The sequence below is a fragment of the Heptranchias perlo genome, unplaced genomic scaffold (assembly GCF_035084215.1).
Source record: "Heptranchias perlo isolate sHepPer1 unplaced genomic scaffold, sHepPer1.hap1 HAP1_SCAFFOLD_330, whole genome shotgun sequence".
NCBI lineage: Eukaryota > Metazoa > Chordata > Chondrichthyes > Hexanchiformes > Hexanchidae > Heptranchias > Heptranchias perlo.
Genome location: NW_027139342.1, coordinates 298,689 through 312,335, shown reverse-complemented (window position 1 = coordinate 312,335; position 13,647 = coordinate 298,689). Strand labels below are relative to the sequence as shown.

Here is a 13,647-nt window from a genome sequence, read left to right as displayed (position 1 = left end):
CTCTCTCTCTCTCCATTCCCTCCCCCTACACTCTCTCTCTCTCCATTCCCTCCCCCTACACTCTCTCTCTCTCCATTCCCTCCCCCTACACTCTCTCTCTCTCCATTCCCTCCCCCTACACTCTCTCTCTCCATTCCCTCCCCTACACTCTCTCTCTCTCCATTCCCTCCCCCTACACTCTCTCTCTCTCCATTCCCTCCCCCTACACTCTCTCTCTCTCCATTCCCTCCCCCTACACTCTCTCTCTCTCCATTCCCTCCCCTACACTCTCTCTCTCCATTCCCTCCCCTACACTCTCTCTCTCTCCATTCCCTCCCCCTACACTCTCTCTCTCTCCATTCCCTCCCCCTACACTCTCTCTCTCTCTCCATTCCCTCCCCCTACACTCTCTCTCTCTCCATTCCCTCCCCCTACACTCTCTCTCTCTCCATTCCCTCCCCCTACACTCTCTCTCTCTCCATTCCTCCCCCTACACTCTCTCTCTCTCCATTCCCTCCCCCTACACTCTCTCTCTCTCCATTCCCTCCCCTACACTCTCTCTCTCTCTCCATTCCCTCCCCCTACACTCTCTCTCTCTCCATTCCCTCCCCCTACACTCTCTCTCTCTCCATTCCTCCCCTACACTCTCTCTCTCTCCATTCCCTCCCCCTATCTCTCTCTCTCTCCATTCCCTCCCCTACACTCTCTCTCTCTCCATTCCCTCCCCCTACACTCTCTCTCTCTCCATTCCCTCCCCCTACACTCTCTCTCTCTCCATTCCCTCCCCCTACACTCTCTCTCTCTCTCCATTCCCTCCCCTACACTCTCTCTCTCTCCATTCCTCCCCCTACACTCTCTCTCTCTCCATTCCCTCCCCCTACACTCTCTCTCTCTCCATTCCCTCCCCCTACACTCTCTCTCTCTCTCCATTCCCTCCCCCTACACTCTCTCTCTCTCCATTCCCTCCCCCTACACTCTCTCTCTCCATTCCCTCCCCCTACACTCTCTCTCTCTCTCTCCATTCCCTCCCCTACACTCTCTCTCTCTCCATTCCCTCCCCCTACACTCTCTCTCTCTCCATTCCCTCCCCTACACTCTCTCTCTCTCCATTCCCTCCCCCTACACTCTCTCTCTCTCCATTCCCTCCCCCTACACTCTCTCTCTCTCCATTCCCTCCCCCTACACTCTCTCTCTCTCTCCATTCCCTCTCCCTACACTCTCTCTCTCTCCATTCCCTCCCCCTACACTCTCTCTCTCTCCATTCCCTCCCCCTACACTCTCTCTCTCTCTCCATTCCCTCCCCCTACACTCTCTCTCTCTCCATTCCCTCCCCCTACACTCTCTCTCTCTCCATTCCTCCCCTACACTCTCTCTCTCTCCATTCCCTCCCTCCACTCTCTCTCTCTCTCCATTCCCTCCCCCTACACTCTCTCTCTCTCCATTCCTCCCCCTACACTCTCTCTCTCCATTCCCTCCCCCTACACTCTCTCTCTCTCCATTCCCTCCCCCTACACTCTCTCTCTCTCCATTCCCTCCCCCTACACTCTCTCTCTCTCTCCATTCCCTCCCCCTACACTCTCTCTCTCTCCATTCCCTCCCCCTACACTCTCTCTCTCTCTCCATTCGCTCCCCCGACACTCTCTCTCTCTCCATTCCCTCCCCCTACACTCTCTCTCTCTCCATTCCCTCCCCCTATCTCTCTCTCTCTCTCCATTCCCTCCCCCTACACTCTCTCTCTCTCCATTCCCTCCCCTACACTCTCTCTCTCCATTCCCTCCCCCTACACTCTCTCTCTCTCCATTCCCTCCCCCTACTCTCTCTCTCTCTCCATTCCCTCCCCCTACTCTCTCTCTCTCTCCATTCCCTCCCCCTACACTCTCTCTCTCTCCATTCCCTCCCCCTACACTCTCTCTCTCTCTCCATTCCCTCCCCCTACACTCTCTCTCTCTCCATTCCCTCCCCCTACTCTCTCTCTCTCTCCATTCCCTCCCCCTACACTCTCTCTCTCTCCATTCCCTCCCCTACACTCTCTCTCTCTCTCCATTCCCTCCCCCTACACTCTCTCTCTCTCCATTCCCTCCCCCTACACTCTCTCTCTCTCCATTCCCTCCCCCTACACTCTCTCTCTCTCCATTCCCTCCCCCTACACTCTCTCTCTCTCTCCATTCCCTCCCCCTACACACTCTCTCTCTCCATTCCCTCCCCCTACACTCTCTCTCTCTCCATTCCCTCCCCCTACACTCTCTCTCTCTCCATTCCCTCCCCCTACACTCTCTCTCTCTCTCCATTCCCTCCCCCTACACTCTCTCTCTCTCCATTCCCTCCCCCTACACTCTCTCTCTCTCTCCATTCCCTCCCCCTACACTCTCTCTCTCTCTCCATTCCCTCCCCCTACACTCTCTCTCTCTCTCTCCATTCCCTCCCCCTACACTCTCTCTCCATTCCCTCCCCTACACTCTCTCTCTCTCTCCATTCCCTCCCCCTACACTCTCTCTCTCTCTCTCCATTCCCTCCCCCTACACTCTCTCTCCATTCCCTCCCCCTACACTCTCTCTCTCCCATTCTCTCCCTACACTCTCTCTCTCTCCATTCCCTCCCCTACACTCTCTCTCTCTCCATTCCCTCCCCCTACACACTCTCTCTCTCCATTCCCTCCCCCTACACTCTCTCTCTCTCCATTCCCTCCCCCTACACTCTCTCTCTCTCTCCATTCCCTCCCCCTACACTCTCTCTCTCTCCATTCCCTCCCCCTACACTCTCTCTCTCTCTCCATTCCCTCCCCCTACACTCTCTCTCTCCATTCCCTCCCCCTACACTCTCTCTCCATTCCCTCCCCCTACACTCTCTCTCCATTCCCTCCCCCTACACTCTCTCTCTCTCTCCATTCCCTCCCCCTACACTCTCTCTCTCTCTCCATTCCCTCCCCCTACACTCTCTCTCTCTCCATTCCCTCCCCCTACACTCTCTCTCTCTCCATTCCCTCCCTGTTCTGGGCTCTAACCCACTCCCCACCATTTCCAGTGGAGATTATTGTGCCGAAAGCTGCTGTCCAATTCCACAGTCCCGCAGCTCCTGCTCTCATCAGCCCGCTCACAGGGAGATGACTCCCCGCTCAGCCCAAAGGCCGAGTCCGAGCAGCGCCGCTGTAGTTTGCGGCTCTGTGTGGAGAGGCCGCAGTGTCCGGTCCGGGCCTGTTGGTGCTGGAAGAGCCCCAGGTTCCCCCGGGGGGTGGAGCCGCCTCTCCAGGCTCCACATTGCCCGTCCCTCCCTCGCTCTGCTCCGGCCCGGGCCCAGTGCCCCCGGGGGGGGGGGGAGCCCCGCGCAGGCGCGTCAGGCAGAGAGGCGGTTCCCGGGTTTATTTTCCACCTTCCTCTCTGCAGGGTTTGGAAAGGGGATTTTTTCCTCTTTATCTCCGGTTTAATTTGTTTCTTGTCCCATTCTGGGTCTGTTCTGAGCTGATTATTTTCGGTTTGTGTTCACTGGGCCCAGTTTGCTGCCCCGTCACTCCCGGCACCGAGTGTTTATAAGAATTTCACTTCCTGCTCTGGTTCCTCGCTCTCTCTTGTTCTGTGTGAAAGCTGCTTCAGGAGCTGGAGGAATGGAGCCCGGAGCTTTCGAGGATGAATTAACCTGTGCTGTGTGTCTCCAGGTGTACCAGGACCCGGTGGTGTTGTCCTGTCAGCACAGTTTCTGTTTGAAATGTATTGAGGGACTTTGGGCCCAGACACCAGGCCCAGAAGGGTTTGAGTGTCCTCAGTGTCACCGGAAATTCAACCCCAGGCCCAGTCTGGAGAGAAACTTCACGCTGTGTAATATTGTGGAAAAATACAAGCGGCCACAGCCTGCTGCTGATTCAGCCCGTGTCGTCTGCGATTACTGTGTCGAGAATCCATCCCCAGCTGTGAAGACGTGTCTGAAATGTGAAATATCTCTTTGCTCCCATCATTTAAAACCACATCTGCTGAACAAGGCCTTCAGTGGACACACCCTCATCGAGCCTGTAGCTGACCTTGAAGACAGGCAGTGCGTTGACCATAAGAAGATCCTTGAATACTACTGTGAAGATGATGCAGAGTGTGTGTGTGTTTCTTGTGTAATAATAGGGAAACATAAATCCCACACACTGCTGAGCCTGGATCAGGCACAAGCTGTTATTCAGGTGAGTGACACAATTCCTGATATTAAATACAGTGAGGGAGAGTTTTCCTATTCATGACCAACATTAATTAGAACTGATTACAGACAGTGCTGATTTAGCCCAGTGTTTTCTTGCTGCCCCGGGTCTGGGTTTACAGCTGTTTGACAGTCAGATTTTCTCCCTCTCCTTTCTCTTACAGTCTGTCTGAGAGAACAGGGTGGGCTCTGGGAGGGTGTGAGAGTGGCCCAGGGTAACTGCCCCTCACCCACACTCAGCCCCTCCTGGTGAGGGCACTGTAGAGCTCAGTAATTCACTGTGTGGGCACCTGTGAGAACTGGCCCTCCATGGCATAGGGCTGTCGAGCAGAGCATGTTGTCGCCCTTTGTAACGCTGGGGTATTCTGCCATCTGACCAGCAGGGAGAGGACCATCACCGGTGGGGGGAGTGATTCAGGGGCTGGGGGGAGAAACTGTTTCTCACAACAAGAGGGAATTGGTGTTTGAGAAATGCTGGTGTGACTGAGTCTGTCTCCCTGACTGATTCCTGGAAATGGAGGAGCTGAGTCCGTGTGAAAATTTGTTTTTTATTTGTTCATGGGATGTGGGCGTCACTGGCGAGGCCAGCATTTATTGCCCATCCCTAATTGCCCTTGGGAAGGTGGTGGTGAGCTGCCTTCTTGAACCGTTGCAGTCCGTGTGGTGAAGGTTCTCACACAGTGCTGTCAGGTAGGGAGTTCCAGGATTTAGATCCAACGATGATGAAGGAACGGCGATATATTTCCAAGTCAGGATGGTGTGAGACTTGGAGGGGAACGTGCAGGTGGTGGTGTTCCCATGTGCCTGCTGCTCTTGTCCTTCCAGGTGATAGAGATTGGGGGTTTGGGAGGTGTCGAAGAAGCCTTGGCGAGTTGCTGCAGTGCATTCTGTGGATGGTACACACTGCAGCCATGGTGCGCCGGTGGTGAAGGGTGTATGGGGTGCCAATCAAGCGGGCTGCATTGTCCTGGATGGTGTCGAGCTTTTTGAGTGTTGTTGGAGCTGCACTCATCCAGGCAAGTGGAGAGTATTTCATCACACCCCTGACTTGTGTCTTGTCGATGATGGAAAGGCTTTGGGAGTCAGGAGGTGAGTCAATCGCTGCAGAATACCCAGCCTCTGACCTGCTCTTGTAGCCACAGTATTTATATGGCTGGTCCAGTTAAATTTCTGTTCAATGATGACCCCCAGGATGTTGATGGTGGGGGATTTGATGATGGTAATGCCATTGAATGTAAAGTGGAGGTGGTCATTGCCTGGCACTTATCTGGTGCGAATGTTACTTTCGAGTTATCAGCCCAAGCCTGGATGTTGTGCAGGTCTTGCTGCATGCAGGCACGGACTGTTTCATTATTTGAGGGGTTGCGAATGGAACTGAACACTGTGCAATCATCAGCAAACATCCCCATTTCTGACCTTATAATGGAGGGAAGGTCATTGATGAAGCAGCTAAGATGGTGGGCCTAGGACACTGCCCTGAGGAACTCCTGCAGCAATGTCCTGGGGCTGAGATGATTGGCCTCCAACAACCACTACCATCTTCCTTTGTGCAAGGTATGACTCCAGCCACTGGAGAGTTTTCCTCCTGATTCCCATTGACTTCAATTTTACTCGGGCTCTTGGTGCCACACTCGATGAAATGCTGCCTTGATGTCAAGGGCAGTCACTCTCACCTCACCTCTGGAATTCAGCTCTTTTGTCCATGTTTGGACCAAGGCTGTAACGAGGTCTGGAGCTGAGTGGTCCCGGCAGAACCCAAACTGAGCATTGGTGAGCAGGTTATTGGTGAGTAAGTGCCGCTTGATAGCACTGTCGACGACACCTTCCATCACTTTGGTGATGATAGAGAGTAGACTGATGGGGCGGTAATTGGCCGGATTGGATTTGTCCTCCTTTTTGTGGACAGGACATACCTGGGCAATTTTCCACATTGTCGGGTAGATGCCAGTGTTGTAGCTGTACTGGAACAGTTTGGCGAGAGGCGCGGCTAGTTCTGGAGCGCACGTCTTTCGCACTACAGCCGGGATGTTGTCGGGGCCCAAAGCCTTTGTTGTATCCAGTGCACTCAGCCATTTCTTGATATCACGTGGAGTGAATCGAATTGGCCGAAGACTGGCTTTTGTGATGGTGGGGATATCGGGAGGAGGCCGAGATGGATCATCCACTCGGCACTTGTGGCTGAAGATGTTTGCAACGCCTCAGCCTCTTCTTTTGCACTCACATGCTGGACTCTGCTATCATTGAGGATGGGGATGTTTACAGAGCCTCCCCCTCCCATTAGTTGTTTAATTTTCCACCACCATTCAGACTGGATGTGGCAGGACTGCAGAGCTTTGATCTGATCCATTGGTTGTGGAATTGCTTAGCTCTGTCTCTAGCATGTTGCTTCTGCTGTTTCGCATGCATGTAGTCCTGAGTTGTAGCTTCACCAGGTCGGCATCTCATTTTTAGGTACGCCTGGTGGTGCTCCTGACATGCTCTTCTACACTCCTCAGTGAACCAGGGTTGATCCCCTGGCTTGTTGGTAATGGTAGAGTGAGGAATTTGCCGGGCCATGAGGTTACAGATTGTGCTGGAATACAATTCTGCTGCTGCTGATGGCCCACAGCGCCTCATGGATGCCCAGTTTTGAGCTGCTCGATCTGTTCTGAATCTATCCCATTTAGCACGGTGATCGTGCCACACAACATGTTGGATGGTGTCCTCAGTGCGAAGACGGGACTTCGTCTCCACGAGGACTGTGCGGTGGTCACTCCTACCAATACTGTCATGGACAGATGCACCTGCGACAGGTAGATTGGTGAGAACGAGGTCAAGTAGGTTTTTCCCTCATGTTGGCCTGCTCACCACCTGCCACAGGCCCAGTCTGGCAGCACATGGTGAGTCAGTGTGAAAAGAAGCCGGTGTGTGTGGTTACTCAGTTTATACAGGGCAGGGAGCGCCTCTTTACTGAGAGCCACAGAAGGGAATATTTCTGCTCGGGGCCCAGACACTGAGTCCGTTATTTGAGGGGAGGGAGTACCTCAATGGAATTGGTTTACTCAGCGGGGGATTGTGAGATCACACCCGGGAGTGTGAGATTACGGGGGATGAAATGGCGGGGGGACAGAGACCACCAGGGGCTGTGAGATCAGCGGGGGTTTGGCCAATTGTTGGGAGGGAGGCAGATAGCGAAGTGTGTAGCCCGATCGTGGGGGTGGGGGAGAGATGGCGGCAGGATTGCTTGAAGGTCCGGGGGAGAGCTCGCTCCTGCTCCTCCTGGCCCACAAGCAGTGCTGGAAAAGCACTTACCTGCTGGATCCGGCAGCTCCCGCTTCCCTTCAGCTGCCAGGTTTCCCGAGTCCTGGAAATCCCGTCCCACAGCCATTAAATCCAGATGGCAGCTAAAATCTGAGGCTGGCAACCTGATTAAAATATTAGAATTCCTGATCCACCTCTCGAGAGACCATCCTTGGTCCTTTGGTCAACAAGGGGCCATAAATATCAGACTGTCACTAATAAATCCAAGAGGGAATTAAGGAGAAACTTCTTTACCAGAGAGTAGTTTGAATGTGGAACGTGTTACCACAAGGAGTAGTTGAGGCGAATATCATAGATACCATTTACAGGGAGGCTGATAAACACATGAGGGAGAAAGGAATAGAAGGATAAGTTGATGGTGTTAGATGAAGTAAAATGGGAGGAGGCTCGTGTGGAGCATAAACACTGGCATACACCTGTTGGGCCGAATGGCCTGTTCCTGTGCTGTCCATTCTATGTGATCCGTTCAGCTGCCTCCGCCTCTTCTGTCCCTTCCCCTAGCCCACCAAACCAAACTTCCCCCAAGATTCCCCCCGCCCGAGCCCTGAACTCACATCGCGCTCTCATTTATCTCCTATCTCTCCTCATGCCCTCTCCATGCTCACCTTGTTCATGAGACCCACCTCCTGCTCTCTCGACCCTATTCCCAGTAAATTACTGACCACCCAACTTCCCCAAATGGTGTGTTAGCCTTTATTGCAAGGGGGTTGGAGTATACGAGTAAGGAGGTCTTGCTGCAATGATATAAGGCTCTGGTGAGACCACACCTGGAGTGCTGTGTCCAGTTTCAATCTCCTTATCTAAGGAAGGATATACTTGCCTTTGAGGGGGTGCAAAGAAGATTCACTAGATTGGTTCCTGGGATGAGAGGGTTGTCCTCTGAGGAGAGATTGAGTAGAATGGGCCTGTATTCTCTCTGGTATTGAGTCGAATGAAAGATGATCGCATTGAAACATATCACGTTCTTAGAGGGCTTGACAGGGTAGATGCTGAGAGACTGTTTCCCCTGGCTGGAGAGTCTAGAACTCGGAGTCCTAGTCGGCCATTTCGGACCGAGATGAGGAAACATTTCTTCACTGAGTGTTGTGAATCTTTGGAATTCTCTATCCCAGAGAGCTATGGATGCTCAGTCATTGAGTATATTCAAGACTGAGATGGTTAGATTTTTGGACACGAAGGGAATCAAGGGATGTGGGGATAGGGCGGGCAAGTGGAGTTGAGGCCGAAGATCAGCCATGATGTTATTGAATGGCGGAGCAGGCTCGAGGGGCCGTATGGCCTACTCCTGCTCCTATTTCTTATGTTCTTATGTCCTTCCTGGCCCCGATGCTAGCTGATATTGTAAATAGTTCCCTCTCTTCAGGTACTGTCCCACTCCCTTTCAAATCTGCTGTCATCACCTCCCTCCTCAAAAAACTCACCCTTGACCCCTCTGTCCTTGCAGACTACCACCTCATCTCCAATCTCCCTTTCCTCTCAAGTCCTTGTACGTGTTGTCACCTCCCAAATCTGTGCCAATCTTTCCCGCAACTCCATGTTTGAACCTCTCCAATCAGGATTCCACCTCTGCCACTGTACTTAAACGGCCCGACTAAAAAGTCACAAATGAGATCCTTTGTGACTGTGGCCGTGGTGAACTATCCCTCCTCATCCTTCTCCACCTGTCTGCAGCCTTTGACATGGTTGACCACACCATCGTCCTCCAACGCCTGTGCTTTTGTCCAGCTGAGTGGGACTGCCCTCGCCCGGTTCCATTCCGATCTATCCAGTCGTAGCCAAAGAATCTCCGACAATGGCTTCTCTCCCCACCCCCCCGATACCTCTGGAGTCCCCCATGGATCTATCCTTGGCCTCCTCCTATTTCTCATCTGCATGCTGCCCCACGGCGGCATCATCTGAAAACACATTGTGAGGTTTTGATCTCCATACTTAAGAAAAGACATACTTGCTCTCGAGGCAGTACAAAGAAGGTTCACTCGGTTAATCCCGGGGATGAGGGGGCGGACATATGAGGAGAGGTTGAGTAGATTGGGACTCTGCTCATTGGAGTTCAGAAGAATGAGAGGCGATCTTATTGAAACATATAAGATTGTGAAGGGTCTTGATCGGGTGGATGCAGTAAGGATGTTCCCAAAGATGGGTGAAACTAGAACTAGGGGGCATAATCTTAGAATAAGGGGCTGCTCTTTCAAAACTGAGATGAGGAGAAACTTCTTCACTCAGAGGGTGGTAGGTCTGTGGAATTTGCTGCCCCAGGAAGCTGTGGAAGCTACATCATTAGATAAATTTAAAACAGAAATAGACAGTTTCCTCGAAGTAAAGGGAATTAGGGGTTATGGGGAGCGGGCAGGAAATTGGACATGAAGCTGAGTTCGGATCGGTCAATGCCCTGTGGGTGGCGGAGAGGGCCCAGGGGCTATGTGGCCGGGTCCTGCTCCGACTTCTTGTGTTCTTTAGATTTGTGGTTGGGATCAGATCAGCCATGATCTTATTGAATGGCGGAGCAGGCTCGAGGGGCCGATTGGCCTACTCCTGCTCCAATTTCTTATGTTCTTATGTTCCACACTTAGACTGATGACACCCAGCTCTACCTCAGCACTACCTCACTCGACCCCTCCACTGCCTCTGATTTCTCACACTGATGGTCCGACATCAAGTCCTGGATGAGTCGAAATTTCCTCCAATTAATTGGGAAGACTGAAGCCATTGTCTGAGACACCCCCCCCTGCCCCCGGCCACAAACTCCGTTCCCTAGCCACCTATTCCATCCCCCTCCCTTTCCACTGTCTCAGGCTAAACCAGACTTATCGCAATCTCAGCGTCCTATTTGACCCTGAGCTGAGCTTCCGACCCCATATCCTCTCCATCACTAAGACCACCTACTTCCACCTCCGGAATATCGACTGTGTCCACCCCTGCCTCAGCCCATCAGCCACTGAAACCCTCATGCATGCTTTTGTTATCTCCAGACTTGACTATTCCAATGCTTTCCTGGCCGACCTCCCTTCTTAAATATGAGCTCATCCAAAACTCTGCTGCCCATATCCTAACTTGTACCAAGTCCCGTTCACCCATCACCCATGTGCTCGCTGACCTGTATTGGCTCCCAGTCCGGCAACTCCTCAATTATAAAATTCAAATCCCTCCATGGCCTCACCCTTCCTATCTCTGTAACCTACTCCATCCTACAACCCTCCGAGAACTCTGCGTTCCTCCAACTCTGGCCTATTGTGCATGCCCAAATTCCTTTGCCCCACTATTGGCGGCCGTGCCTTCAGCAGTCTCGGCCTTAAGCTCTGGATTTCCCTCCCCAAACCTCTCCGTCTCTCCACCTCTCCCTCTCCTCCTCTAAGACTCTCCTTAAAACCTACCTCTTTAACCAAGCATTTTGTCACCTGTGCTAAAGTCTCCTTCTTTGGCTCGGTGTCAATTTTTGTGTGATGACTCTCCTGTGAAGAGCCTTGGGAGGTTTTACGACGTTAAAAGCGTGATATAAATGCAGGTTGTTGTTATAAGAACATAAGGAATAGGAGCATACGGCCCCTCGAGCCTGCTCCGCCATACAAAAGATCATGGCTGATCTTCGACCTCAACTCCACTTTCCCGCCAGATCCCCATACCCCTTCATTCAGTTAGAGTCTAAAAATCTATAGATCTCAGTCTCGAACATACTCAACGACTGAGCATCCACAGCCCTCTGGGGTAGAGAATTCCAACCCTCTGAGTGAAGAAAGTTCTCCTCATCTCAGTCCTAATTGGCCGACCTCTTATCCTGAGACTATGCCACCAAATTCTAGACTGTCCGGTCAGGGGAAACAACCTCTCAGCATCTACCCTGTCAAGCCCTCTCAGAATCTTACATGTTTCAATGAGATCACCGATCAATCTTCTAAACTCCAGAGAGTATTGGCCCATTGTACTCAATCTCTCCTCATAGGACAACCCTCTCATCCCAGGAATCAATCCAGTGAATCTTCGTGAAACTGCCTCGAAGGCAAGTATATCCTTCCTTAGGTAAGGAGACCAAAACTGTACACGGTACTCCAGGTGTAGTCTCACCAAAGCCCTGTTATTTTAAAGACTTCCTAATTGCCTTTACAGGAAGAATTGGAGAGAGAAATCGAGAAGCTTCGAGTCCAGCAGAAGGGTTCCAGCAAACAGCGAGACTTGGAGAGATCAGAAGCTGAAATAAAGGTGGGTAAAGTGGGACTGGATTTAGAAAGGGTTTCTCTCCCCGCTGAGTCAATGAGCACATCAGAAACAGGCCTTCCAAACCAGACTGGTTGTGTTGGGGCCGAGTCACTGATTACACTGAGTTCCCCGTGTGTTTGATGTGAGGGGGAGCTGCTTAACTCTCCCTGCACCTCCCAGGGAATATTATTACATCACTTGGGCACTGGATTTCCTGAAACAGACACAGTCAGAGGCTGGGAGTTGGAGACTTGCCCTGAAGCCTGTGTCAGATGAACATAGAAAGGAAGAGGAAGAAAAGACCATTAGCCCCAGCGAGCCTGCCCCATGCAGACAGGGTTCAATCACACACACCACTGATCCACCCCGAACCATGTACTCACCTGGGAAAGGCAAACAGAAGAGAGAAAAAACACCTGCAGACAATTCAGGACAAACTCTGGGAAATTCCTCCCCAGCTCCCTTTTAAAGAGTGGGAGTGACTCCATACCCCCGACATGTTGAGGGAGTCTGTTCCAGAGATCGAGGACTCTGGGGTCTAACCTAACTCTGTGCCTATGGATTTTATACACAGGCCCTCTAGTCCCACCATCCCGATCCATCTCAAGTACCTCACCCAACGAGTGAGTCCAATAATCCCTCGATCATTTTAAAAACCTCAATCATGTCCCTCTCGGCCTGCCTTTCTGTAAATCACCCTCCCTCTTGGAGCCGATCCTCAGAACTAAAATCCATCAGACTACGTGTCATTCTGGCCACCGTCCTCTCCAGAGTCTCAATCTCCTTCACCAGGTGTGGGCACCAAAACTGGACCCATCACTCCAGGTGTGGATGGACCAGGTGGCAGTGCCATACACAGTCTAAATACAGTGCTCTTTCTATTAAACTCAAGGCTCAAGGCAACACTCGTTAAACTCTGTTTTCTCTCCCAGTAGACCCTCCCCCCACTGCTTGTCCATCTTTAACGGGTGATCGAGTAGTGATCAAAACAAACTGTCCCGTCCCTGGAAAGTGCCGTGTGCTCAGGGTAAGAGCTGTGTGGAAGGGCCGTTTGTAATGAGAGTTGGTTTGGGTTTCAGACACGAATCAATGAGTTGAAAGGAAAGCTATCGAAGAGCTTCTCTGAATGGAGGAGAGAGCTGGAAGAAGATGAAGAATACGCACTGAAACTGATCGATGAGGAGGGGCTCCGAGCTCTCTCACAGATTAGAAGCTGTTCTGAAGCATTAAATGGGATGGAACAGATTCAATTAATGGATAGAGAAACCCAGAGTCTGGTACAGAGGGACCCTCTCTCCTTTATTCAGGTACATCTTCAATATAAACAGGGCCATGTCTGGGGAATGGGGCGTTTCTGTGAGGCTGGTGAGAGGGCTGAATTGTTTGAAGATTGTTGGTGGGTCCAGCATTGGCGCTGCCCCCTCAGCCCTGCCCTGGGAGTGTTGGCGCTGCCCCCTCAGCCCTGCCCTGGGAGTGTTGGCGCTGCCCCCTCAGCCCTGCCCTGGGAGTGTTGGCGCTGCCCCCTCAGCCCTGCCCTGGGAGTGTTGGCGCTGCCCCCTCAGCCCTGCCCTGGGAGTGTTGGCGCTGCCCCCTCAGCCCTGCCCTGGGAGTGTTGGCGCTGCCCCCTCAGCCCTGCCCTGGGAGTGTTGGCGCTGCCCCCTCAGCCCTGCCCTGGGAGTGTTGGCGCTGCCCCCTCAGCCCTGCCCTGGGAGTGTTGGCGCTGCCCCCTCAGCCCTGCCCTGGGAGTGTTGGCGCTGCCCCCTCAGCCCTGCCCTGGGAGTGTTGGCGCTGCCCCCTCAGCCCTGCCCTGGGAGTGTTGGCGCTGCCCCCTCAGCCCTGCCCTGGGAGTGTTGGCGCTGCCCCCTCAGCCCTGCCCTGGGAGTGTTGGCGCTGCCCCCTCAGCCCTGCCCTGGGAGTGTTGGCGCTGCCCCCTCAGCCCTGCCCTGGGAGTGTTGGCGCTGCCCCCTCAGCCCTGCCCTGGGAGTGTTGGCGCTGCCCCCTCAG

At 52.9% G+C, this 13,647-nt stretch overlaps 1 protein-coding gene across 2 annotated transcripts in view; it reads left to right on the top strand.

The window, feature by feature from the left end:
- The first annotated feature begins 3,168 nt into the window (after positions 1–3,168).
- LOC137311339 (E3 ubiquitin/ISG15 ligase TRIM25-like) overlaps positions 3,169–13,647 on the top strand; it is a 73,851-nt gene continuing 63,372 nt past the window's right edge. For both annotated transcript variants that reach the window (XM_067978620.1, XM_067978621.1), the window contains exons 1-3: positions 3,169–4,138; positions 11,554–11,646; positions 12,723–12,950. In XM_067978620.1, coding sequence (XP_067834721.1) covers positions 3,578–4,138; positions 11,554–11,646; positions 12,723–12,950 — 882 coding nt within the window. In that variant the 5' untranslated portion in view covers positions 3,169–3,577. The remainder of the gene's footprint in view (positions 4,139–11,553; positions 11,647–12,722; positions 12,951–13,647) is intronic.